Source organism: Ovis aries, chromosome 10, assembly GCF_016772045.2.
Source record: "Ovis aries strain OAR_USU_Benz2616 breed Rambouillet chromosome 10, ARS-UI_Ramb_v3.0, whole genome shotgun sequence".
Lineage (NCBI taxonomy): Eukaryota > Metazoa > Chordata > Mammalia > Artiodactyla > Bovidae > Ovis > Ovis aries.
The window spans coordinates 32,644,839-32,671,775 of NC_056063.1; the positions used below are offsets into that span (position 1 = coordinate 32,644,839).

The 26,937-nt window shown below is 40.6% G+C and overlaps 1 protein-coding gene across 3 annotated transcripts in view; it reads left to right on the forward strand.

Annotated features, from left to right (window-relative positions):
* The window catches only part of LNX2 (ligand of numb-protein X 2), an 88,633-nt gene that overhangs the window by 42,085 nt on the left and 19,611 nt on the right, over nt 1-26,937 (forward strand). For all 3 annotated transcript variants that reach the window (XM_027973639.2, XM_060394076.1, XM_060394077.1), the window contains 6 exons: nt 1,837-2,355; nt 11,400-11,626; nt 13,069-13,268; nt 16,894-17,262; nt 19,375-19,515; nt 25,108-25,285. In XM_027973639.2, the coding sequence (XP_027829440.1) occupies nt 1,952-2,355; nt 11,400-11,626; nt 13,069-13,268; nt 16,894-17,262; nt 19,375-19,515; nt 25,108-25,285 (1,519 nt within the window). In that variant the 5' untranslated portion in view covers nt 1,837-1,951. The remainder of the gene's footprint in view (nt 1-1,836; nt 2,356-11,399; nt 11,627-13,068; nt 13,269-16,893; nt 17,263-19,374; nt 19,516-25,107; nt 25,286-26,937) is intronic.

Consider the following 26,937-nt stretch of genomic DNA (forward strand, 5'->3'; position numbering starts at 1 on the left):
GCTTTTGAAAACACAGTTGATCTGAGTCAGCTATGCCAACTGAATCTTGTTCCACCCCCTCATAGTTCATGGCAGTTCTTGTTAAATCTCTTAAAATGTTAATATTGTTTTTCTGATAAATACTCCACAAAGAAATACAATAACATATATATATATTAATAAATACACGGAGAAGGCAATGGCACCCCACTCCAGTACTCTTGCCTGGAAAATCCCATGGGCGGAGGAGCCTGGTAGGCTGTAGTCCATGGGGTTGCTAAGAGTCAGACACGACTGAGCGACTTCACTTTCACTTTTCACTTTCACGCATTGGAGAAGGAAATGCCAACCCACTCCAGTGTTCTTGCCTGGAGAATCCCAGGGACGGGGGAGCCTGGTGGGCTGCCGTCTGTGGGGTCACACAGAGTTGGACACGACTGAAGCGACGTAGTAGTAGTAGTAGTAGTAATATATACATATATGTGGATGATCAGGGGAGAATGATCACAGAGACAATGCCAGCAGCATTAACATGCTGTCTGCTCTTTCTCATCTGGTACCGGACCCCAGGTTTCAGGACCACCCCACCTGAGTTCCTTTCTTGTCTTCGCCATTTGACCTGCTCATGTGCCCAGATTGCTGTGCCAGTTCAGGTGTGACTTAGTCGAGCTCCCCTTGTCCATTTTCTCCTCTGGCCACTGATTCCTGCCACTGCCCAGCAGCCACAAAACAAAACTGAGGTAGATACCAGTTCTTCTCCACTTTCTCTGTGTTCGCACAGCGTCCTGTGCACAACTTTCTTAGAAGTTTTAGTGCCTTTAGTTTTCACACTGGGCTTTCTTAACCATCCTTTCCCTACATCCCCTCTCTCCCTGTTCACTGTTTGGCACTTACCAGGGTCTGTAAGTATTCAGAGTAACTTAGCTGCTGCCTTTGGAGGTGAACTTTTAACCCCTGGTCCTGCAGTGGCAAGAGTTATGGAACCTACCCTGCTGGTCCTGCACTGGAGTGGGCTGCAGTCTCAGAGGAGACACATACATGTACACACACACACCCCCCTGCACTGAGTAAGCCAGAATCCGTGGGTGTGTGGAATAATATGAGCTGAGATTGACATTTATAACATAGCTTATCTCTGTAATTGAATTATAGCAGGTTTTTTTCTCCTAAAGGCATATAATAATATTGACGTTTATGGAGTTTGCCTAGATGTCATTCATCTATGCCATGTCTACCAATACAGACAAAATCTGTATTAGAGAATATTCTAATCATACATATGTTCTTTGAAATCCATTTTTTCCTAAACAGTGTAGTGCAGAGGTCATTTTTTCACAGATACTGACTTATCCTTCCAAAGACACCATCTTTGGAATGGCCCTGTAGATGTGTAAAAATCCATCAGAAGCAGGGAGCCATGACTGGGATAGCAAATGCAAACATGTTACATATAATATACCTCAATTTGCACTGTTAGCATACTGTATAGATTAATTGGCATTAAAACTACCATTAAACAGTGAAGTCTTGAGTGATTTCAGTCAGTAGAACATGTGATTCCTGTATTATAACATATATAAATATGACTTCTCTGCTTTTAATCCTAAATTCTTTTCTTACCGATAACTTGGCATGGTAAGTCATTCTTCTTAGCCAACAAGCAAACTATATTAATTTTCTTTTTTTTCTTTTTTTTATGTTTTTGTGGCTAATTTATTATATGACCTAAATTTAATTTTTCACTAAAATTTTTTTAGTAAAATTTTTATTAAAATGTTAACTGCTAATATGATGTTGATTCTTTTAACCTATGTTGATTGGTATTAATTACTTTTTTGGTTATTTTGCTTTGTCTAGTCTAGAAAACCAGGCCTGGATTTTAAAGGACAGCATCACTGACTTGTAAAGGAAAGCAAACCTTTGGTGGAAGGCCAGCATATGAAGATACGTGAACTGCTGCAGTTGATTCACAATGGGAACCACAAGTGACGAGATGGGGTCTGTGGAACAGACCTCGTCCTCCTTCAACCCTTTGTGTTTCGAATGTGGCCAGCAGCACTGGACGCGGGAAAACCACCTGTACAATTACCAGGATGAAGTGGATGACGACCTGGTCTGCCATATCTGCCTTCAGCCTCTGCTGCAGCCGCTGGACACTCCCTGCGGACATACATTCTGCTGCAAGTGCCTCAGAAACTTCCTACAGGAGAAGGATTTCTGTCCACTGGACCGGAAGAGACTCCACTTTAAGTCGTGTAAGAAGTCTAGCATTCTAGTTCATAAACTCCTGGACAAATTGTTGGTTTCATGTCCATTTTCCTCAGTGTGCCATGATGTGATGCAGCGCTGTGACCTGGAAGGCCATCTTAAGAACAGGTGAGCAAGAGAAAGGGAGAGCATGGCTCTAGGCTTTGTGGAAAGGCTGCTCAAGCAGACAGAAATCAGAAACATGAATATAAAACCTACAGACAGAAAGTACCATTTTATACCTATCAGTATTTTAAAAAAATAATATTTACTTATTCATTTGGCTATGTGGGACCTTAGTTGTGGCCATGTTATATCCGTTGCAACTCTTAGTTGCAGCATGTGGGATCTAGTTCCCTGACCAGGGATCAAACCCAGGCCCCCTGCATTGGGAGCTCAGAGCCTTAGCCACTGGACCACCAGGGAAGTCCCCCTATCAGTGTTTTTGGTGGTATAATATGAAGTTGTTATATTCACATGGGTAGCAGGATATGCAAGGCAGTTTCACAGTTTGTTTCAAAACTGGAACTGTCAGTATCATCTTACCTAGCTTTTCAGCCTAAGGACATTATCCAAAAGGAGGGAACGTTGTATATAAAGATGTTCATTGCAACCTTGTGCAGAGTTCAGTAAATTGGGGTCAAGCTAATAATTACTTAACAGTGGTACATCAGTGCATCGGGTTACTATGCAGCTGTTAAAAATGACAACATTGCTGCAACATGGAAATGGGCACAGGCACACCTCAGAGATGTTGCAGGTTGGGTTCCAGACCACCGCTATAAAGTGAACTTCAGGGAGCATAACACCATGGGTCATAGGAGCTTTCTGGTTTCCGAATGCTTATGAAAGTTATGTTTACACTATGCTGTGCTCTAGGAATGGTTCAACAGCATTAGGTAAAAATGTACCCACCTTGATTGAAAATCCTTTACTGCTAGGAAAGAAATACCCATCATCTGATGACACATAGGACTGCCACAATTTGTAAAACATGGAGTATCTTTGAAGCACAGTAAAGGACATGCGATAAAATGAGGTCTGCCTGTATCCATGATTTCTTTCTTTAAAATCTTAAAAAATTCTATGTTCAGGAACTAGACTGAACAAGAACTAGAGGTTGGAAACATTTTAGTAGGGGTTTTTGTTCTACTAACAAAGGCTTTTTAAAGGGTGAAGTAATCTGTTCAGCTGATTGTTTGGTGAGTTTTTATCATTTGACCTTAATAAAAGACTTGTTCTTTAAAATTGTTTATATACTTTGGGAAGGGTTAAAACTTACCTCTTCTTAGATAGAATCATATAAAATAAACAAAATAAATGTATTGATGTTTCATAGGTAAACCACTCTTGCAGTGTAAATCTGCAGTAACTGTGAATAACAAAGCTTAGTGTAAGATACTGGATTTAGAAATAATATAGTATAAGTCTGGTATAGAACAGCTTGTCACTATACTCACACTTGAAATCATAGAGTTGAATCTAAGCTCATCCCCTCACTTTACAAATCAGGAAACTGAGTCACAGAGATTTGAAGGTAGGTAAAAGCATGGTTAGACTTAAACTTCAGTGTTCCGGCTTACTGTTCTGCCATACCATGCTAGCCTTATGCAGGGTGAATCCCATTCTCTGCTGTGTGGTAGTAAATGTTTGATATGTGAATATGTGTTCATACTGATCCTAAATATCAGTGTTATATAATGAGTGTACTCATTAGAAATAATTTACATTTATGAGAAAGAATGAGAAGATTTACAAAGGAATTGCTTAAACTTAAGCTCCACTGAACTAAGAGTGGGATAAATATGTACACTTTTGAAAATGCATGTGATGTTAGGTTCTTGTTTGTCTTTGATCACCAGCAGGCATAGAATCTGAACACAATAACAGAGACTTCCTGGAAACTGACCCCAGACTTTTGAGTCTACTGTCTGGTTCAGGCCTAGTTGTGGTTGAGGTTGAAGATTTTAGGCTTTTCCTTGAAATGTTTCTTTTCTGGCTCTTACGAACATCAGTTTTGGGATATTAGAGGAACTGAACAGAGTCTCAGTTATTTTGATAGCAGTGAGATAAAAATTACACAATTATTATAGGAATGTTTACTTAAAATGTATATAAGAATTTAATATGTAGTTGAAGTATCATGAATTTTTTCTATCAAAGTGTTATGTTGATGATGTAAAAACTTGGGAACTTCAAACTGTCCCTTCACTTACAGGTTGATAAAAGCTAAGCAGTTATGTCCAATTGAAAGTTCCATTTTCCAAGTGTGTTTATTAATATTTGAGCTACTAATTTAATCGTTTCCAAAGTGTGTTAGGCCTGTGTTTTGAAAGATAACACTGAAAAAGGTGTATGATTTGAAAGGTGAGGTGACTTGCTTGATGGAAAGAGCTAAGAGTGACTACTGATTATCAAAATTGGAACTAACTTTTGTTCAATTAAGTTGTTAATCTGTGTTCTGGTTATCTGTTGTTGGGTTGCTAAGTCATATCTGACTCTTGCAACCCCATGTCCACCAAGCTCTTCTGTCTATGGGATTTCCCAAGCAAGAATACTGGAGTGGGTTGTCATTTCCTTCTCCAGAGATCTTCCCGACCCAGGGATCAAACCAGTATCTCTTGCATTGGCAGGCAGATTGTTTACTGCTGAGCCACCAGGGAGGACCCTGACTTCACTTACCTATTGCCTGATTGACCTCACAAATGTTTAATGTCAGTATTGGTGAGAAACCAACCACTGCAAATATAACCACATAAAAACAGTGAGCACATGGAAACATATTCCACTTGTGGATTCGGTGAGTCCCAGGGACTCAGGGCATAGCAGGGCTGGCTTGTCTCTGCTCTGTCCGCTCTGGGCCACAGCTGAGAACTGAAAGCCCAGGACTGCAGCCATTGGCACTGGAGTGTTTACATCCAGGAAAGAAGCTTCATTCACATGTCTGGCACATTGACGGAGGTCACAGGAGGCATGGGCTCAGGCAGGACTCGTCCGCAGGAGAGCCTCCAGGTGCCTCTCTAGCTACTTTAAGTTCTTACATGGGTTCCAGTGAATTTGGAGAAGCTGCATGGCCTTGTATGGTCTAGCCTTTAAGTCACATAGCATCTCTTATGCTGTCAGTCATAAGACCGCCCAGATTTGAGGCATAAACTTCCCTTTGTGGGGAGAGAACAAAAAATGTACAGTCACGCAAAACCAGCACAAACTAGCAATAAGGGTGATGTCATGAGACACAGAATTATGATAATTTTATTAGTAGAAATAGTTTGTTAAATCTGGTAGTTTTGAGTGCAAAATTACCTTCCCTATTTGAAAAAAATTCTACTCTTAAGAAATCTGCTTCAGTTTGAGAACGGTTGACATTTTGTCCTAGGGCTAAGAGTAAAACATTTGTGAAAGATGACTATTTTTAAATAAAATTACTAGTTATTAACTGATTATATATTAGGAAAACAATGAAGAATTTTAAAAGACATGGGAAAGTGCTCATCTTTGAAGGGAGAACTAAAGCCCTCAAGAAATATTCCATATACTGTATGACACATGTAACATTTTAGTAATTGCTTTATGAAGTTCTGCCAAGCAACATCAACTGTGAGGATTCCTCTTCCCCTCTCAACCCCATCCTGCCTTATCCTCAGCAATTTAACATTTAAAGCTTATGGTAATTTAAGTGATAATTTTTTTAATTAAATTAATCATTTGTGCCCTAGTTTATGGCAAAATTCAGAACCGTTTTTTCTTTTCCTCTTAGAACTTGAGTTTAACAGTATTCTAAAAGAAAGTACAATACAGAGAAAAACTTGAAAGAAGTCTTTCTGTGCTGAGAGCTTCTCTAGTTAAGTTAACATGGTTTTGAGCCTTTAAGGGTCAGGGTACACTGAGAGAAGATTGCTCTTTTAGTTTATTTTTTTTTTTAAGATTGCTCTTTTAAATTCACTTCGTAACTTGGAGAGAAGTTTGTGTCTAGCACATGCTCACCAGCATTTTTTCATCCTACATAATGTAAAAAACAGATATGTATTTGTAAATTGTATCCAGTAAGGGTCTAGTATCCAGAATATACGAAGAGTTCTTACAACTGCACAAAAATTCAATACAATTTTAAATGGTCAAAGGATTTAGATAGATATTTCTCCAGAGAAGATATTTAAATGGCCCATAAGCTCATGAATAATGCTTAATGTCACTAGTCCGTTTTAAAAGTGACTGTCTTTTTGTAAGTTTTAAACAGTCTCTATGTATTCTGACCCTTATTAAATATGTGATTTGCAAGTATTTTCTCTTATTCTGTCAGTTGTCTTTTCATTTTCCTGTGCCCTTTGAAGGACAGACAAGTTTAATTTTTATGAAGTCCATTTTATCTTTTCTTTCTTTGCTTGTGGTTTTGGTGTCATAGCTAAAAAACCACTGCCTAATCCCAGGTAATGAAGTTTTGCGCCTATGTTTTCTTCTGACTTTTATGCTTTTAGCTCTTACATTTGGGTCTTTGATCCAGTTTGAGTTAATTGTCATTGGAGAACATGTATATGATTTAATACTTTAAATTTTATTGAGGCCTTTTTTTTTTTTTTTAGTGGCCTAGCACACAGTCTGTCTTGGAAAATATTCCATTTGTACACTAGGTGTGTTTTACTGTTGATGGGTGGAGTGTTCTATAGATTTATTGTAGGTCTAGTTGATATATAATACTGTTAAAAGTCTCTCTTCTTTTCCTTATGTCTAATTATTCTATTCATTATTGAAAGTGAAAAAGAGAAGTCTTAGACTTTTTTTTTCTTTTCTTAAAGACTGTTAATTTTTTCCTCTAATTCTGTCGTTTTGAACTTCATGTAAATACTTTCAGGGCCTGTTGTTGTGTTTATTTATAATTGTTATAGTTTTGTGATAAACCCTTTTCATTATTGTAGAATGTTCTTTGTCACTAGAAAGTATTTTTGTCTTAAAGTCTCTGTTGTCTGAAATTAGTATACCCATTCAACTCTTTATGTTGTTTGCTTGTATATTTTTTTCTCTCCTTCTGATTTAAACCTATCTTTGAAATGTGTCTCTTGTAGACAGTATATAGTTGGATCCTGTTTGTCTTTTTAATCCATCCTGCCAGTTAACTGGTTTTTGATTGGAGTGTTTTAATTTATTATTATTTGATGAAATTACCACAAGGTAGAATTTATATCTTTTTTATTTGTTATTTGTTTATATATATCATTTCTTTTCAGTTTCTCTAAAGGTTCATCTGCTTCTTCCCCTGTTCTTGTTAAATAAATATTTCCAAGAATGCCATTTTAATTCCTTTGTTGTTTCTGTTCATACCTGTTTTTTGAATTATTTTCTTAGTGGTTGCCTAGGGGATTACAATTAACATATTAACTTCAACAGTCCAGTTCAGATTAGTATGGACTTGATTTCACTGGTACACAAAAATTTAGCTCATATGTACCTTCTGTTGAAACTCAGTCATTTTTCTTAAATAAAATGCATTCCAGATTGCTACCGAACCCTGGCTTATTTCCAGAGTTCAGTAATAGTTGGTACTGACAATTTTTCCCAGTGTTCGCATGGCTTTATGGAGGAGAGGCTTTTCGGATACCCCAGTCTAACAATTTTACTAATGCCATTTAAGTTGATTTTTGCATGCTATAATCCGTGACTATTTTTATCATTTTTCTTGGTTCTAAGATGCTCGTATTCATTGAGCTTCATTAAGTGCCTGGCATTGTGCTGGCACTTAATCATGAGCTATTTAATCTTATGCCTACTGTTCCTGCCGCTGCCCCTCCCCCTCCCCAACACTGCTGCTAATAATACAGTGTGTTCTGCTACACTCTGCATCTCCTAATGTGAGTCATTGTATATCAGGGAATGGTGCCACTATGCCATGAATCAAGCTAGTTCGTATGTGATTTTCCTCCATAAGGAGAGCCAGAATAGGGGAGTGCAGTTAACCACCTTCAGTAGGAAAGAAGTCCCTCAGTTTGCTCTGGCTGCTGCAAGAGCCTTTGGGATTTATTTAGGAAAATTTTAAAGACACACCTGCATGTAGAGGGCCCTCCCTGGGGAGTGACAAGTGCTCGGCCTGTGGCCGGTCACATTGCATCCAATGTGCCCTTGGTGAGGGCCCCCACTGTCTCAGGGTTCCCCTTCCACCCGCGCTGAATGCACACCTACCCCGATCTTGTTCAGGGCATTTAACTTGGATCAGTGTGCACTTGTTTTCTGCTGTTTTTCATCATGTGCAATAGCGTCCACACTAGCCTCCTAGTACACTCAGTTACCTACCCTCTGGTGCCAGTTGCAGTTTGTCTTGTTATTGTTAAATGCACCATTTAAAAAGCAGAGGTTTTGTTGTTGCTTGTGAGTTTTGTGTTACCAAGGCCTTTCTTACTGTAGCGTTCTATGGCTGTGTTTCTAGGTAAAAGTTTGTGAAAGCAATGCAATTTATGTTTTCTTAAGGCGCAGAGATGGAACTCCATAAGATTGAACTTAGTATGATCCAGTATAAAGAGCAGACATCTTTGAAGTCAGATCTGAGTTTGTTTGGGTTTTGACTCTGTAATTTGATAGCTCTGTGGTTTTGGCTTAGTTCAGGTTTCCCATTTGTAAAATGGGGATAATAGAGTGGTTATGAGGATTCAGTGGAATACAGTCCATAACGTCTACACAGCAGCAGGCACAGCTTAGACACTCAACACATCCTGGTGTCTTCCTTTCTCTTTCAGGTTCAAATGTTTACAGATGGGAGGGACACTGACTCTGGCCACCTGTGTCAGAGCTTTGCTCTGGTCTATTCGCTCCCTAATATTTGTTTAAAAATTAGTTTTATTGAAATATATTTTATCTACCATAAACTTCAGCTATTTTTGAAGTGTACAATTCAGTGGTGTTTAGTATATTCGCAGAACTGTGTAACCATCATCACAGTCTAATTTTTAGAACGTGTCAACACCCCAGAAAGAAGCCCTGTACCCACTAGCAACCATCCCCATCCCCAGACACCCTGGTTTTGGATGGCCTGCCCCAGCCCTCTTTTCCCCTAAGCTCTGCAGATTTTGTGGAATGCATGTATTTTGTTAACAGAGCGGCATGTGTTTGGTCTGGGCATCTGCCCTCATCACTGAAAGTGTTCTCTCTAAGGTCACCATGACCTTCTCATTTCCAGATCAAACCAGCGCTGTGGCCCTTATCTTATTTGCCCCTTCATGGCATTGACACAGTTGGCTGCTTTTTCTTTGTTTGTGCCCTTGTGTGGTTGTTCTATCTCCATCTACTCAGCTGGTTCATCGTATTTAAACATGGGTGTTCCCAAAGGTTCCCTCTCTAACTTCCTTCTGGTGCTAGGCAGGCTTATTCTTTTGTATGTTTGTATGGCATCATTTTTAATGTCTTTAATTCTTGTTACCAATTTGCTCTCCTACTGGGAACTTATATATACCTGTTTCTTTACCTCTCTAGCAACTTTGTTTTGCTTTTTAAACTTGTTTTTCTGTATTTAATAACTATTTCTTAGCCTTTATGATTATTTACTTTGTAGGATTTTTTTAGTCATTTGTTAGGCTAATTCCCAGGTGTTCATATTGTTTGTATTTCCTCTTCAATTCCTGTTCCTAGTTCTTTTTTTTAGTCTGTGTAGATATTTGTGTATGATATATGTTTTGAGAACTAAATCTTTACCTATCTTAGTGATAAGTGTTTTTATGATTCAGTTTTTTTGTGTCAGTTTTTTATTGAGTAAAATATTTTAAAAGTGAATTTCAAATTAAATTCTAATTACTTCTCGACAGAAGTAATCTTTTCAGTGATCTAATTATCAAAAATATTCACCAGGCCCTTACAGAAACACTCCGTGGAGCACTGCCCCGCAGTGCAGCTCAGAACATCCATTGTGCCCCTTTTTAGGAAGGTGAAGGGAAAATGAGTCAGGAGAGAGTGCTGAAGAGAGACTTCATAAATACCTTCTCAAGACCTTGAAATCCAGGACCTAAAATAAATCTTCGGTTCATGTGGGAAATTGTATTACTCATACCCTTAGGGAATAGCTTCTAATTTTAATTGAATTCTATACTTTAATTGAATTTAATTCTATACTTAATTTGTTTGAAATTTTAGGTTTTTTAAGAATGCTGTCATTGAATGAAAGGCTGCAGTCCTGAACACAAGACTGTCGTCTACCCTGCCCCACCTTTTCTAAACTTCTCCCCCCAGCAGGAGAGTCGGTGGGGTCTGTGGAGTCGTGTCAGGGTCTGGGGCTGTGTGCCTGGCTCTCTCCTTCACAGATGCCCGACTCCTCCTGCTCACTCCTCAGACGGCATTCATTATACATCCTGTGTCTTGTCGAGGCGTCAGGTGGAAAAGAGCTGGCATCTTGCAGCATTTCCAGCGTGTGTATAAGAGTTTCTTTAAATGTTTAAACAAGCATGTATCTGCCTCCTTTGTTTGCCTAAATAAGTCAAAACAAGCCAGGTAACAGTTCTTATTTCTTGGTACTTATGGAAGTTTCCCCAGAACTTAGAAATACATTCTTTAAATTTCATAGCGTACCTGTAATTCCCCTGTTGCAGCTTTGCTTTTACAAACCAGGAGGTATGTTTTCACCTGCTTCCCTGTCTGTCATCAAGTAGGTAGTCTGAGCCTTGGCTGAGCTTCCTGCAGCTGGTGAAGCTTCATGTGGATCTCTGCTCCTAGCGGGTGAGGTGCAGTGTTGGTTGCAAGAGCAGAAAGGCCAGCAGTGCTCAGGGTCTGAGGCAGGGTGCTGGCGGCATGTGGAGAAAGGCGCTCAGGCGCTCGTTCCCACTACTGCAGTTCAGCTGTCTACCTGTGAAAAGGGGGATTAACTGGAGCCTCAGGACAACCCTCACAGGGCAGAGACTACTGTAGTGCTGTATACTGGGTATGTACTAATATATTCCTAAACACAGCTTCTTACTGAAGTATTCTTTGAGATATACCAAATCCTTGTTTGTACAGATGCCTTGTTTTAAATTTGCTGCATGGAGTGATAAGAACTTAGTTTCTGTGGAAATTAAGATCAGAATTATGTACTGCTTGCGGGTACTTCTAGGTGCTTTTTGCATAGAAGCCTTTGCTGTTGTTTAGTTGTGATACAAACTATTAGTCACCTTTTTTTTTTCCCTTTCACACTGTCTGGAAACCACCCCCTGTTGTCTTTCTAGATGCCCTGGAGCTTCTCATCGGAGAGCTGCCCTAGAGAAACGGAAAACTAGTAAGACTCAGATAGAGATCGAGAATGAAAATGGAACCACTGTCATAGACCTTCCAGCTGCTTTATCACCCGAAACGGACTGCTCAGGGCGGACCCTGACATCGGCATCCCTTCCGTCCTGGACAGAGGAGCCCGGCCTGGACAACCCTGCCTTTGAGGAGAGCCTGGCTGGGGACAGTACGTGCCGCCCCCGCCTCTGTTCTCCACCTTGTCTGAAATCAGGCGTTCCTTCCTTCCTTCCCACCTCTCCCCACTGCCCTCCCACATATGTTGTTTTCCTCTTTAAACAGTTAACATTGAGATATGGTTCACATACCACAGAAGTCACCCATTTAGGGGTACAGTTCTAACAGTTTGCAGCTTAGGAGCAGGACGTGGACCTTAGCCCGAGGAAGGGGACCTTTCCACTCCCTCTTATATTCAGTCCAAGATTCACTGGTTGTTAAACTGCTTCTTATTGTGTTTGTGTTCAAACATTTGCTTATCACTTCTTGACTAAGAAAACAATATCAAGAGCAACGAAAATAATGACCCCGATTAAGTGCCTCTTGTGTCAGGCTCCGTGCCAGACCCTCTCCATCCGCTAACTGACCCAAAACCTGTGTCAGTGCCGTGAGGAGGCTGTATCAGGGAGAGTCTTGAGAGTGCTCGGTCAGCATGTGCGGCCAGAGAAGGACTGGGTGTGTCCCTGACACCGAGGCCACTCCTCTGCTGCGATGCTCTGGTGGCCCCCTCGACTCCCGCCCGCTAGGAAAGCCTATAGTCGTAGCTCCTAGGCATAGCTTGGTGGTTGGCCCTGGGTATTTACTTTTAAATACTTAAATTAAATTACTTTTGAATATACTTTTCTTGAAGAAGTTCCTACAAATTCAGATTTTGCCCGCAATAGCCATAACCCATTTTTAAGACGCTCCCTTTCTCAGGGCCTATATGACTTCCCTCTTACCCCTGTGGTTACCACATACCAGAACTGTCTTTTCTTTATACTACTGTGCACTGTTGAGATTTGTTCCACCCTCCAGGGGCTTCCTTCATAGCTCAGTTGGTAAAGAATCTTCCTGCAATGCAGGAGACCCCGGTTCAGTTTCTGGGTCAGGAAGATCTGCTGGAGAAGGGATAGGCTACCCACTCCAGTATTCTTGGGCTCCCCTTGTGGCTCAGCTGGTAAAGAATCTGCCTGCAATGCGGGAGACCTGGGTTCGATCCCGGGGTTGGGAAGACTCCCTGGAGAAGGGAAAGGCAACCCACTCCAGTATTCTGGCCTATACAGTCCATGGGGTCGCAGAGTCGGACACAAGTGAGTGACTTTCACACATACCACCCTCCAGACTATCTCATCAGTTAGGATGAGGTGATGTTCTCTTAGTACAGTTTCCAGATCTCTGTGTCACCCCTCATGATCTGATACATAGTAGCTGGTTGCAATAATTTACTGATCACCTTTAGGAGAAGAAATGTTTAGATAATCTTAACACACAGATGTTGTTTGTCATTCTGTTTTCTTATCCAGTGGTATTGCATAGCTGTTAATGTAATATGACTTCTTTGCCTGAAGATAATCAACATATAAAATGTTGTTTCTCTTTCCATCTATTTTTCTCTCACTTTTAACTTGGCAGCCACACCACAACCACTTAGCTTACCAGAAGGTGAAATCACCACCATCGAAATCCACCGGTCTAATCCTTTTATTCGGCTAGGAATTAGTATTGTGGGTGGCAATGAAACGCCACTGATTAACATTGTCATCCAGGAAGTCTACCGCGATGGGGTGATCGCCAAAGACGGACGCCTCCTTGCTGGGGACCAGATTCTTCAGGTACTTGTTTTAATTCCTCTGTCAACTTGGCGCTTTCTCGTTCTTACTCATGAGATTAGAACAACATTGTGGTACTGTGGGACCTGAGTTGTATCTAAGTAAGTTTTGCTGCTTTTATATGCAAAGTGTGTCAGAATTTGTTAGCAATTTCTCCCCTTTCCCAAGAGCTGGCTTAGGACAGGTGGTGTTTTCTTAGCCTTAAGCCTGAGGGGAGGGGGAGGTGAGGCTTCTGTGTGGGATGAAGTTCCAGCCTGGCCCACTGTGCTGGCTTGTCCACCTTCGTCCTTCCAGTTCTGCTTAGCCTTTCTCCCCTCTCCTTTGTGAGCCACTGACCACCTTCATTGCTCCATTCATTACTTGGCACATCAGGACAGTGCACTGTGTAAGTGGACTTGTCTTTTCTGTGTGACTGCAGCCACCCTGATGGAGTGGCTGTGGCTGTAACATCCTGCCAGGCATAGCCACCTCCTTTATTGAAGTAAACCTGGAACCTCTAGGAATTTCCCCACCCCTAGGTGTATGCTGCCCCTCAGGTATGTTATCCCCACTATAACGCTTGGACCCCAAACCCTTAGTACGGCTGATACAGACGGAACTTTCCAGCAGGGTTTTGTTAGAAATACTAAGAAGAAACAGGGTACAGGAAGCGTCACCAGTCCTGGTTATATAAACTCAGCTTCTTGACTGTGCAGTGTTTACCAGTAAGCTCATTCTTCACTGCACAGCTGTGATTGCTCTCACCTTATGACATTAGTCTCTAGCTGTACGAGGCTGGCAAAACCTGTGGGTACCTCACCTGTACTCCCAGGCTGGGTCTGCGGGTTGCCCCCATATCCTGACACGCGAGCGGTTCAGGAAAAGAAAAGAGCCCAGCTGCCCTTTTCTGCAGCTCATATATTGTCTTATTTTGGTCCCATTTTCTCCAACTGCCAGCCATTCTGTTAATAAGTGTACATGGGTTTTTCTGTTTTCTTTTTTGCCAATAGTGATATACTAGCATTAGGTATTCTTTTTCTAAATTTTAAAGGTAAAAATAAATACTTTGTTTTCATTTGTATTTGTTTGATTACAACTGAGGTTAAATAGTTTTTTAGGCTTTGTTAGCTAATATAATTGGGCAGTAGACTTTTTACTCCTCTGTTTTAGTGAATTGTGTTAGGTAATATAACTGAATCCTTATAACTCAACATTACAGTTATCTGAAATTATTGACTATATTTTTTGAAAATTTACTCAAAGCTATATACATTTTACATTATAGAAATTCCAAGGCTCTGTTGTTTATGGAGACATAATTCTAATAACTCTAGTGATAGTCATCTGAAATCCAGTTTAATGATTCAAATTGGTAACAAAAGTATGAACATATAACCTGATTAATGAATTCAAAAGGATCTCTGCTACTGTGGGCCCTGACTTCTGCTTAGCCTCTTGGCTGGTTGTGCTGGAACCAGTAAGTAAAGCCACACCCCTCACCCACATGTGGAGTATTAATGGTCACTCAGAAGTGAATACTGGGAAAGGAGGCTGCTTGGAATTTGTTACTATCTGGTTATCTCTATCTTTGTATGAGCTACATAAATAATACATGGAGCCCAATTTGAAAATACACGAGAGTTGTGAAGATGGTATATTTATAGAGCAAAGAGCTCTAAGCCTGTGCTTTTATTTTAGCAAACTATTTGCAGCAACAGGTGTGGCTTTGGTTTTCCCACATTAAACACACACCTTCTTCTGCTACATAGATTCTTTGACTAGGAGACCCATATACCTTCAGGGCCTTTTGTGATGCAGCCTTTGGAGCAGTTGAAAGAAAAAAAATACTGCTGGTATAAATTACATCAGTGTCACAATGAAAGATAATACAACTTTTAAGAGCATTATGAAGAATGAGTGTTCTCAGTTGGAGTTATCATCAATGATTGAGGCATGTTCAGTTTTAAAGGAAAATAACTACAGCCATGTGTTGATTGAAAGTGAAGTGAAAGTGTGAGTCGCTCAGTTATGTCCAACTCTTTGTGACCCCATGGACTGTAGCCTGCCTGGCTCCTCTGTCCATGGGGTTCCCCAGAATACTGGAGTGGGTTGCCATGACCTTCTCCAGGGGATCTTCTCGACCCAGGGATCAAACTCGGGTCTCTTGCACTGCAGGCAGAGTCTTTACTGTCTGAGCCACCAGAGAAGAAGCCCCATGTGTTGATTACACTGGTACAAAGCACATTCAACCAAAATGGTAGAGTTTACTCTTCTGGCACTGCCTTTACAAAGCCTAGAAACAATAATTTATTTGGTCTCTTCTTTCTCTGCATTTTTCCAGCAACCACACATTCATGAGGGAAAACCTTTTTCCCTTGTGGGATATTCCACACCTACTGCTCAAGGCTAGTTAAGAGGCTATATGCTTTCACATGGCTACGACTGGGTTTCGGCCAGAGTCATGTGATATCTGAATGCAAGAAAGACAAATGTGAGCTGAGAGCTAGGTGGCTGTTAGCTGAATAGACAGAAAGGATGGTTTTTGATTCATGGATCCATGGCTGACTAGTCTTTTTAGACACTGCTTCAATTATGTACTTGATCCCGTGTTATAAAGTGTTCTTATTGAGGGCTTGGGTGGCTACCAAATGCACAAAAGGCTCAGATTTGGGAGAACAGCAAGTTTGTGTACGATACCTATGAATTTGATTGACGTTTTAAAGACATCAACAGGCCAAAATCAACAAAATTTCAAGATAATAGTGTTCAGAACTATCAACTCTAGAGTAACAGGAAGTGGGGAGGCCTTGCTTCATGTAGATTAACATGAAAAAAATGTAAGGAGTTCAGGTGATCACACCTACCTCAGCCAGAGCCTGTCACTGCTATTCAGAGCCTTGTCCCCCTCGCTGTTGGCGTTGGGTTGGGAGCAGCTCTCACTGTGAAAAACACAAGAGCTGTGCTAATCTCCTCCCATTGGGTAAACAACTGGAACTGGGTGTATTTTCTTAGTGATATTACATGTCCAAGGATCAGTCAACTGTACTTATTTCAGAGTTACAAAGTTTAAGTGTTCTGTGAGTACTAAATTATGCTTATGTTTGTTAGATACATTACACTTGTGAGCCAAAGAATTAGAGTGAAATTATGATTACCTGCTTTAAAGTAAGTCACCCATCTGAAATAAGATACATTTGAAATGTGCCAGTTTCCTTAAGTTTATTTTCTCTAACTTAAGTGGATTTCATTTGATCAAGCAAACTTGTAATCCAGTAGACCTTCTGTTTCTGTTCGACTAGAGCTAGTCTTTCAGCACCCCTTGTCATACCTGATGTTGACTAGTTAGGCTCATCCTGACTCGGTGGAGTGGATAGTGGTAAACACATTTTACACATGAGACACTCACTCAAACAAGCTCTGAAATCCACCACAGGTTATCCAGCTATCATTAAAGGCTGTGATCTGAAGTACCAATCTCTACATACTGCTCTTCAAGTTAATTTTAGAAAGTCTGTCTTTTAGAATGTCTTTGTAAAGTGTTCTTTGTAAATAATGACTATATGTTTTTCACAAGGTTGGTCTCCTTTAGAAATGTTATACATTTCCACAACTTGGGAAAATAAGAGTCGTCCTAATGCTTTCTTTACAGGTCAACAACTACAACATCAGCAGTGTGTCACACAACTATGCCCGGGCCGTGCTGTCGCAGCCCTGCAGCACTCTGCAGCTCACCGTGCTTCGCGAGAGGCGCTTCGGAAGCCGCGCGCACGGCCACCCCGAGGGCAGCGCGCCCCGGGAGGAAGTCTTCCCAGTGGTGCTGCACAAGCGGGACTCTGCTGAGCAGCTAGGCATCAAACTCGTGCGCAGAACCGACGAGCCGGGGGTCTTCATCCTTGACCTGTTGGAAGGGGGGCTGGCGGCCCAGGATGGTCGGCTGAGCAGCAACGACCGGGTGCTGGCTATCAATGGCCACGACCTGAAGCACGGGACGCCTGAGCTGGCCGCCCAGATCATCCAGGTGAGCCCTGCCCGCGCCCACTGCGCTTGCCCAGTCTCCCCTTGGAGCTCAATGTGCGTTCCCAACAGCAGGTAACAGTGATTGGTCCGGGGTGGTGCAACGTCACCTCACCATCCAGCCAGGCCACCTAAATTCTTCCATACTGTCTAATCCATGCTAGTCCTGCCTCTTCCCAGCTGATCTACACCCCCATGACCTTCTAGGTGGGCTGTTTCTAAAGGCCCTTTGGTGCAGGTGGCCGGTGGTGGTGTCCACACTTCACATGTGGACTTGTGGGAGCAGCAAGACCCCAGGGGCTGTAGTCACCGAAGGTGCGACTCACCTGGTCTCTCCACTCCCCTGCACTTCTCAGTCCATAAAAATAGGGGAAGGTAACTTACTATTCAGAGTATCTCTATAGTGCCTTTTTAAAAAAATATAATATTCTCTGGAAGTAGGTTGTCATTATTAGAGAAAAGAAATGTATTTTCAGTAACAGCATCAAAACAGATGAGTTAAAAACCAGAGACGATCTTTAGGTTCTAGGATGCCATGGCATCTGAGGGGGAGTGGGGAAGGGAGGGGGCTTCCCACAGCCTTACAGAAAGGTAAAGCAAAATGGGTTTTCTTAAGGAGGCACAACACATATTGCAGTGGAAACCAAGCATCTGTTAATTGAATATCTGAAATTAAGATAGGTTGATAGTCATGAAATATGTATATGTACATAGAATCAAATAACCGTGAGGTTTTAAGACTAAGAAAACCCAGGTTTTGCTCCCCCTTTGACCTACTCCCCCCCGCCTTTTTTTTTTTTTTTTTTTTCACTTTTTGGTAAATGTAGCCTTCAGGAAACACTCAAAGCCATACTGCACTGAGAGGAATTTCAGGCATTGGTCTTATTTCATAGACTTCAAGCTTAAAGAAATCGAATGCCTTGACATTCCCTCACATCAGAGGCAGCACTCAGGGCACCAGGGGCTATACCTGTGGGTTGCATCAGCTGCTGCACTGCTGAGAACAGTTTATCTTGTGTGTGGGGGGGAAGTTAACCCAGTTTGGAAATTTGTTAAAGGAAATGAGTGAGTTGCATAGGCTTTTTGAAGTGAGAAGTCAGTAAGATAGCCAAGAAGAGAGCAATATATATTGACTGTGTCTCAGGCAGTGTTCTAAATTTCTAACCAAAATGTGGAAAATATAGTTACACAGGTAGAAAACACACTTAAAATTTTTCATCAGTAATACATTTATTTGGATTTTTATAATTTAAATAGTTACATCATATTTTGTGTTGTGATTTTTTTCCCCCAAGGCATAGAAAACTCAAGTTGCTCAATTTAAGTTTCTTTTTGAGAAAAATGAATGGGTTTGACCCCTGGGTTGGCAAGATCCCCTGGAGAATTCCATGGGCAGAGGAGCCTGGCAGGCTACAGTTCGTGTGGTCACAAAGAGTCAGACACAACTGAGCAACTTTCACTTTCATTAATCTTATTGAGGATTGTAAAAATAGATTCTGTGTCTAAAATGGAAATAAAATACCAAAGATAAAATATTGAAAATATGTTAAAATTGAATTTGCACTAAACACTGCAAGCGATGTCAACATTGTTTGGAGAACATCCTTACAAACTCCTGAGTGTATATGTCCACAGACAGACACACATTTATGCAACACATGCACTTACCTTGTAAGTTCTGAATTTGCAGCTTTGTGTCTGCAGTATGTTGTGAACATCCTAACTATGAAAGGAAGTGTAGAACTGTGTCCTGATCTTCACCAGCTGGTTGACTCCGTCATCTCCTATTGACAGACTTGCATGTTTTGTTTTCATTTTAAAAGAAAGTTACCCTTCAAGAAGTCCTGGGGAGGAAGAACACCTTCTTGGGGAGGTGGACTGCTCTGCCTGGGTTGTTGGGGAGGGAGGTCTGGGGAGGGTCTGTCCAAGAGCTGTGTGTGTATTTCAGCGGCAGACACCTTGAACCACAAGCTCACAAGACCAGCTCCCTTCCTCCTACCACCAGGCACTTGCAGCCACCCCAGGCAAGGCGCTGGCGCAGTGATGGGAAGTACTTGTGCTCTGCGAAATGAGAAACATCGGTAATGACTGGTGGCTGTGTCTGTATTTCCTCCAGGCCAGCGGAGAGAGGGTGAGTTTAACAATTGCCAGACCAGGGAAACCCCAGCCTGGAAGCACTGTCCGAGAAGCAGGAACTCAGAGCAGCAGCCAGCACCACGCACAGACGTTGCCTTACAGTAGACCCAGCTCGCATAAGGTGAGGCGCCTGCTCATGGTTCTGAATTCATCCACCCTCCAAGGATAAGTCATTATAAGCTGGTGACACTGGAATGAGGGCTGTGCGCTCCTGGAGAAGGTGCACAGAAGTGTTTGTGCAGTGTGTGTGTCCTGCCACCATGGAGAGTGCCTGTCTCAGTCCCTCAGTCAGTAGTTTCTTGGTGGGGAAGGCCTCCTGCCAGGTGATTAATGAGAAGTAATTGTCCAGAAAAATCTTTGGTTTGTTTAATTCTGTTTGAAAGTGGGACTTAACTTGCTCATTTAAATGAAAAGTTTACATAATTGAAAAGGCATAATGAAGACAGTGATTGACAGCCTGTACTTAGCAACTGTAGGTAGCTTGCCTAAAACAGAATTAGACATGTGAATATTAAACATATAACTCATAAATTTTGACAGCTACATGTATAGCATATATAATTTTATCTGCTAGAACAGGAAGACTATTCTAGAATAGGAAGACTACCCTAAATCTTTTTAAAATTCCTGTATGTTTTATCCCTGCTTCTTCAGTATTTCACTGGTTTTATAACATATTCCAAAGTCTTTTACTTGTGCTGAGAATTTTGATACTGTCTCACTTAAGTTGCAGAAATTTAAAGAGGGTTTGTAGTTCCTTCTTGCTAAATGAGCTTCCACAGTCAATCTCTTTAAGTAAAATTAAATTTCTTTACTAAACAAAAACATCTGTTGGTCTGCTTAAAACCACAGGAAGTTCCCTGTGTGTTCAAATGACTTAGTGTAAGGAGAGTATTTGAGAGAATACTTACCTTTGGAATGTCACAGGGACCCTGAGAAAAGCACCCCTTAACAGCAGAAGTATTTTTGGCCTGTCAGGTGTATCTGATTTCCTAGCTTAAGTACAGACTTGTCACTGGTTTCTGGTTAATACTTGTAAGAAATTGTACCCACAGGCTCATTCTCATTTCTGAACTGAAATTGAAGTACATGAAGGAAACCTGTAATTTCGCCTTCATGATGATGACTATGAAAAAGGACTTACTGTTTTTAATAGGAATTTCAAATAGTTGTTTCATACAGCTTGTCCTTGCTTTATGCATATAATGTATATTCCTAAAGAATCATAAGGCAAAAATAGATTACTGAATCAATTTTTGAATTTTACATCATTGAATTTTACGGTAATTTGAGATATGAGTGTCTGAACATAATTTTAAGACACTTAAAAAACTGTACTTGGTCATTCCAACATTCATATAGAAAACTCTGCTTATTTTATTTGGGGCAAATATTTTTTTCTCTTAACTCTCCTGTTAACTCTTGTTGTCTTTAATGTTACATGACAACTGACCGATGCATTTGAAAAGACCCTGATGCTGAGAAAAATTGAAGGCGGGAGGAGAAGGGGATGACAGAGGATGAGATGGTTGGATGGCATCACCGACGCAATGGACAAGAGTTTGAGTAAACTCCAGGAGTTGGTGATGGACAGGGAGGCCTGGCGTGCTGTGGTCCGTGGTGTCGCAGAGTCAGACATGACTGAGCAACTGAACTGAACTTACATGACAACATTTTAAATAGAATAAGTTTAGTATTACTGTGTACTCTGCAAATCTGATTGGTTAGAACAACCACATGAAATCTACTTTTAAGTGTTAGCTATTTACTACTAAAACACTACATTTGTTATATAAAATCCTGATTTGGAAAAAGGGTCTCCTAGGAAAGACAAACACAAATTCACCCAAAAAAAACCCGTTCAGATGATTATAATCATTGTAAAAATCACGGCATACATGAGCCTACTACTAGGCCTCTAAATAGCTGCTTAGATAAACATTTGTATGATTTAGTACTTTAATTGAAGTATACTGAGTATAATCTTTAAAGTTTCGTTTGGTTCCATTCCCAAGGAGAAATTGTATATCTGAGCCCTCTAGACAACTAAAATAACTAATTGATTAAATACTTGAAAGCCAAAATTGCTTGTAAATATACTCGACTACTAAATTTACAGGAGTTGTCTTAATAAAGTGGGTTTTGTCCATTTTTGAAGGATACTAAGATGGATTTCATACCTTTAAACAGGCTTAAGACATTTCCAAGTTTTCTACTAGGTCATAACAAAATAAGGTTCATGACATTGTACAGGAGACAGGGATCAAAACCATCCCCATGGAAAAGAAATGCAAAAAAGCAAAATGGCTGTCTGGGGAGGCCTTACAAATAGCTGTGAAAAGAAGAGAGGCGAAAAGCAAAGATATAAGCATCTGAATGCAGAGTTCCAAAGAATAGCAAGAAGAGGATAAGAAAGCCTTCTTCAGCGATCAATGCAAAGAAATAGAGGAAAACAACAGAATGGGAAAGACTAGAGATCTCTTCAAGAAAATTAGAGAATCCAAGGGAACATTTCATGCAAAGATGGGCTCGATAAAGGACAGAAATTGTCTGGACCTAACAGAAGCAGAAGATATTAAGAGGTGGCAAGAATACACAGAATGTACAAAAAAGATCTTCACGACCCAGATAATCATGATGATGTGATCACTAATCTAGAGCCAGACATCTTGGAATGTGAAGTCAAGTGGGCCTTAGAAAGCATCACTACGAACAAAGCTAGTGGAGGTGATGGAATTCCAGTTGAGCTATTTCAAATGCTGAAAGATGATGCTATGAAAGTGCTGCACTCAATATGCCAGCAAGTTTGGAAAACTCAGCAGGGCCACAGGACTGGAAAAGGTCAGTTTTCATTCCAATCCCAAAGAAGGGCAATGGCAAAGAATGCTCAAACTACCGCACAATTGCACTCATCTCACATGCTAGTAAAGTAATGCTCAAAATTCTCCAAGCCAGACTTCAGCAATATGTGAACCATGAACTCCCTGATGTTCAAGCTGGTTTTAGAAAAGGCAGAGGAACCAGAGATCAAATTGCCAACATCCGCTGGATCATCAAAAAAGCAAGAGAGTTCCAGAAAAACATCTATTTCTGCTTTATTGACTATGCCAAAGCCTTTGACTGTGTGGATCACAATAAACTGTGGAAAATTCTGAGAGAGATGGGAATACCAGACCACCTGACCTGCCTCCTGAGAAATCTGTATGCAGGTCAGGAAGCAACAGTTAGAACTGGACATGGAACAACAGATTGGTTCCAAATAGGAAAAGGAGTTCATCAAGGCTGTATATTGTCACCCTGCTTATTTAACTTATATGCAGAGTACATCATGAGAAACGCTGGACTGGAAGAAGCACAAGCTGGAATCAAGACTGCCGGGAGAAATATCAATAACCTCAGATATGGAGATGACACCACCCTAAGTGAAGAGGGACTAAAAAGCCTCTTGATGAAAGTGAAAGAGGAGAGTGAAAAAGTTGGCTTAAAGCTCAACATTCAGAAAACGAAGATCATGGCATCCAGTCCCATCACTTCATGGGAAATAGATGGGGAAACAGTAGAAACAGTGTCAGACTTTATTTTGGGGAGCTTCAAAATCACTGCAGATGGTGACTGCAGCCATGAAATTAAAAGATGCTTACTCCTTGGAAGAAAAGTTATGACCAACCTAGATAGCATATTCAAAAGCAGACAGTACTTTGCCAACAAAGGTCCGTCTAGTCAAGGCTATGGTTTTTCCTGTGGTCATGTATGGGTGTGAGAGTTGGACTGTGAAGAAGGCTGAACGCCGAAGAATTGATGCTTGTGAACTGTGGTGTTGGAGAAGACTCTTGAGAGTCCCTTGGACTGCAAGGAGATCCAACCAGTCCATTCTGAAGGAGATCAACCCTGGGATTTCTTTGGAAGGAATGATGCTAAAGCTGAAGCTCCAATACTTTGGCCACCTCATGCGAAGAGTTGACTCATTGGAAAAGACTCTGATGCTGGGAGGGATTGGGGGCAGGAGAAGGAGGAGACGACCGAGGATGAGATGGCTGGATGGCATCACGGACTTGATGGACGTGAGTCTGAGTGAACTCCAGGAGTTGGTGATGGACAGGGAGGCCTGACGTGCTGCGATTCATGGGGTTGCAAAGAGTCGGACACGACTGAGTGACTGAACTGAACTGAACTGAACTGAGGAGTGCTAGGCAGTTCTTGCAAGTAGCTCCCTTAAATAAAATTTCAAGAGTTATATGTGTTCTAGGATCAGAGAAAGGGAGATGGGCCTGCAGTTTCAGGGGCTGGATTAACAGATATGTACATGTCAGTGCTTTCAAATCATGTCATTAAAGGAGTGCTACAATTCTGTAACCATAAACTCATATTTCTGTTGTTAATAATGTTAATTCTTACCTGCATTTTCTCATAGTTGATAAGTGTTGGAAACCTTCTTACGTTAGCTTTCCCTGTGGGACGGTAGTGGTGTGGTGTGGGTGCACGTCATATGTGCACATGTTCATATATTTCCATCTGCTCAAGTGTCTGTGCAGGGGCTTAAAGAGCTGTATGATTTGGGACAAGTTACGAGAGCTGAGCTTTCCTCATCTATAAAAGGGGGGCGCCAATAGTACACTTATTTTGAAGACCACAGTGAGGATTAAATTAAATAATGTACATAGTGCTCCCCTGCTGGCTCAGTGGTAAAGAATCTGCCTGCTAATGCAGGAGACACGGGTTTGATCCCTGATCTGAGAAAATCCCATGTGCCACTAAGCCTGTGTACCACAGCTGTTGAGCCTGTGCTCTGCAACAAGAGAAACCCCCACAATGAGAAGCTCCTGCACCATAATGAAGAGTAGCCCCCACTTGCCACAACTAAAGAAAAGCCTGTGTAGCAGTGAAGACCCAGCACAGCCAAAAACAAGTAAACTTTAAAAATAATGCATAAAAGCCATGAGCTTTGCACATAGTAAGCCTTCAGTATTGTTTTAATATTCCTATTATATATGTACCTTGATTTTATTGAATTCTATTTTCAAAAGAAAACTGGTTATTAAGAATATCTCAGTAATAAGTAACAGTAACAGATGTCAATAAAAATAGCTTTTCCTTGAGAATATAGTTTGTTGGGGATTTATTTCCCTGTCATTAACTTCAAAAATTCAATTATTTTATATCCTTTTAGTTTTTCGTAAAACATTTGAAGGTAGATTTGCATCTGCTTCATGACTGAGTGCTCTGATAACCTTTGTAAGTCAGAATCAGAAGATAAGTATGTAGCTTTTTTGTTTTTGGCAGTTAGTAAAATCCATACTTTAATACTACTGTCAACTTTTCTCTCGAAGAATATAAGAGAAAAATGGAAGTAAAATTAATTGGCTTCTCTTCAGGATCTTAAAATTCAAGTGCATTATTTACTTTTGTAGATTGATCCAATCTGGGAGCTCATGGTAACTATATACAAATGATGAGCTTGTTTTACTTGGACTTGCCTGTGTCAGCAGCCCTGAGTGTTTCAGTTACATGTAGTCATGTGAAGAGACAGTAGTCCAGAGTTTGCTGTTGTGATCCACAGGGTTCCTGTGCCTGTGAAGAACTGTGTATTACTTTCAATTCTATAGTGATTTTTTTTAATGCCTTTATAATTGCCATGTAAGTTTCTACTTCAGCTGTCTTTACTTTGCCTATTTATATTATTCATTATCCAATAAGTTTTTCTTCTCACATTTAGGATATTGCCCAGTGTGTTACATGCCAAGAAAAACACATTACTATAAAGAAAGAACCACATGAGTCGCTTGGGATGACAGTAGCTGGAGGCCGAGGAAGTAAGAGTGGGGAGCTGCCTATCTTTGTGACCAGTGTTCCACCTCATGGCTGCCTTGCACGTGATGGCAGAATCAAGAGAGGTAAGCTAGGGGCTTGGACAGTTTCACCACATCTCTCAAATTCAGCTCGCATTCTTACAAATAAGAATATCTAACAAAGTTTACTATTAAGCATAGCTTCTTAAAATATCCCTTGCATCAAGAATCCTGAGCTCTGGGATCTAATGCCTGATGATCTGAGATGGAACTGATGTAATAATAGAAATAAAGTGCATAGTAAATGTAATGTGCTTGAATCATCCCCCGCCCCCAATCCCAGTGGAAAAATTGTCTTGCGTGAAACTGGTCCCTGGTGCCAGAAAGACTGGGGACCACTGCTTTACATATGGAAGCATAAAGCCTCTATAAGGTTAGGAAAATTCCTAAGTAAAGGGAAATTGCTGGAGCTTAATAATGGTTCTGTTACTTTCTAACTGTTACTCAGACTGTTGGGTTACTTTTATGTTGGAAAAGATCCTCTAAGAGGTTTATGTTCCCAGCATTATGGCAGACTAGATACTTGGAAAGATTATCTCTCTTGATTTTACTAACTGCCAGCAGAAATACACTTCTGACTATTAAAGTGTCTAAGTAGGAGGAAGCTCACAGAAGAGGTTGAGCAGAAGATAAACTTAGTAAAAAGGTAGTGGTTTTAGGGATTAATTCATTAACAATTTCACAACTCCTATCAATACTACTAGAGAAGGAAATGGTAACCCACTCCTGTTTTCTTGCCTGGGAAATCCCATAGACAGAAGGAGCCTATAGTCCACGGGGGTCACAAGATTTCAACATGACTTAGCAACTAAACAGTCAATACTATATAATTTGTATGGGGGGGTGGTAGTTGTAAAAATAGCATTCTCAATATATTTGGTTTGTTTCATATGGAAAAGTAAACCTTAAAAGCTATTTTCCAAAAGTGAAGTTGGAGCCCTACCTTACACCATATATAAAAATTAACTGATCCAAGACCTAAATGTAAGAGGTAAACTTTTAGAGGAAAACCAAATGTAAATCCTCATGGCTTTGATTAGGCAATAGATTAATCAATGGTTATCTTAGATATGATACCAAAAACACAAGCAGTAAAAACAAAAACAGTAGAAAAGATCAATGAAACTAAAAGCTTGTTCTTTGAAAATATGAACAAAATTGATAAACTTTTTTCCAGGCTCAGCAGGAAAAAATGGAGAGGGCCTAAATCAGTAAAATTAGAAATGAGAAAGACGTTAACAGCCAACACCACAGATATACAAATACAAAGGACTTTAGAGAGTACACTAGCAACTATAAGCCAATAAGATGGACAACCTAGGAGAAATGGACAAATTCTTAAGAGAATTACAATTTCCTGTGACTGAACCAGGGTGATATAGAAAATATGAACAGACTGATTACAGGTATTAAAATTGAATGTCAGAAAAAAACTCCCAATAAATAAAAGTCTGTTACCAAGTGACTTCATAGGAGAATTCTGTCAAACATTTAGACAAGAGTTAGGACCTGTTCTTCAGAAATTATTACAAATAACTGCAGAGGAAGAAACACTCCCAAACTCAGTATAGCCGCTGTCACCCTGATACTAAAACTAGACAAAAATACCACAAAAAAATAAAAATTACAGACCAGTGTCACTAATGAACATAGACTCAAAAGTCCTCAACAAAATACTAGCAATTTGAACCCAACAA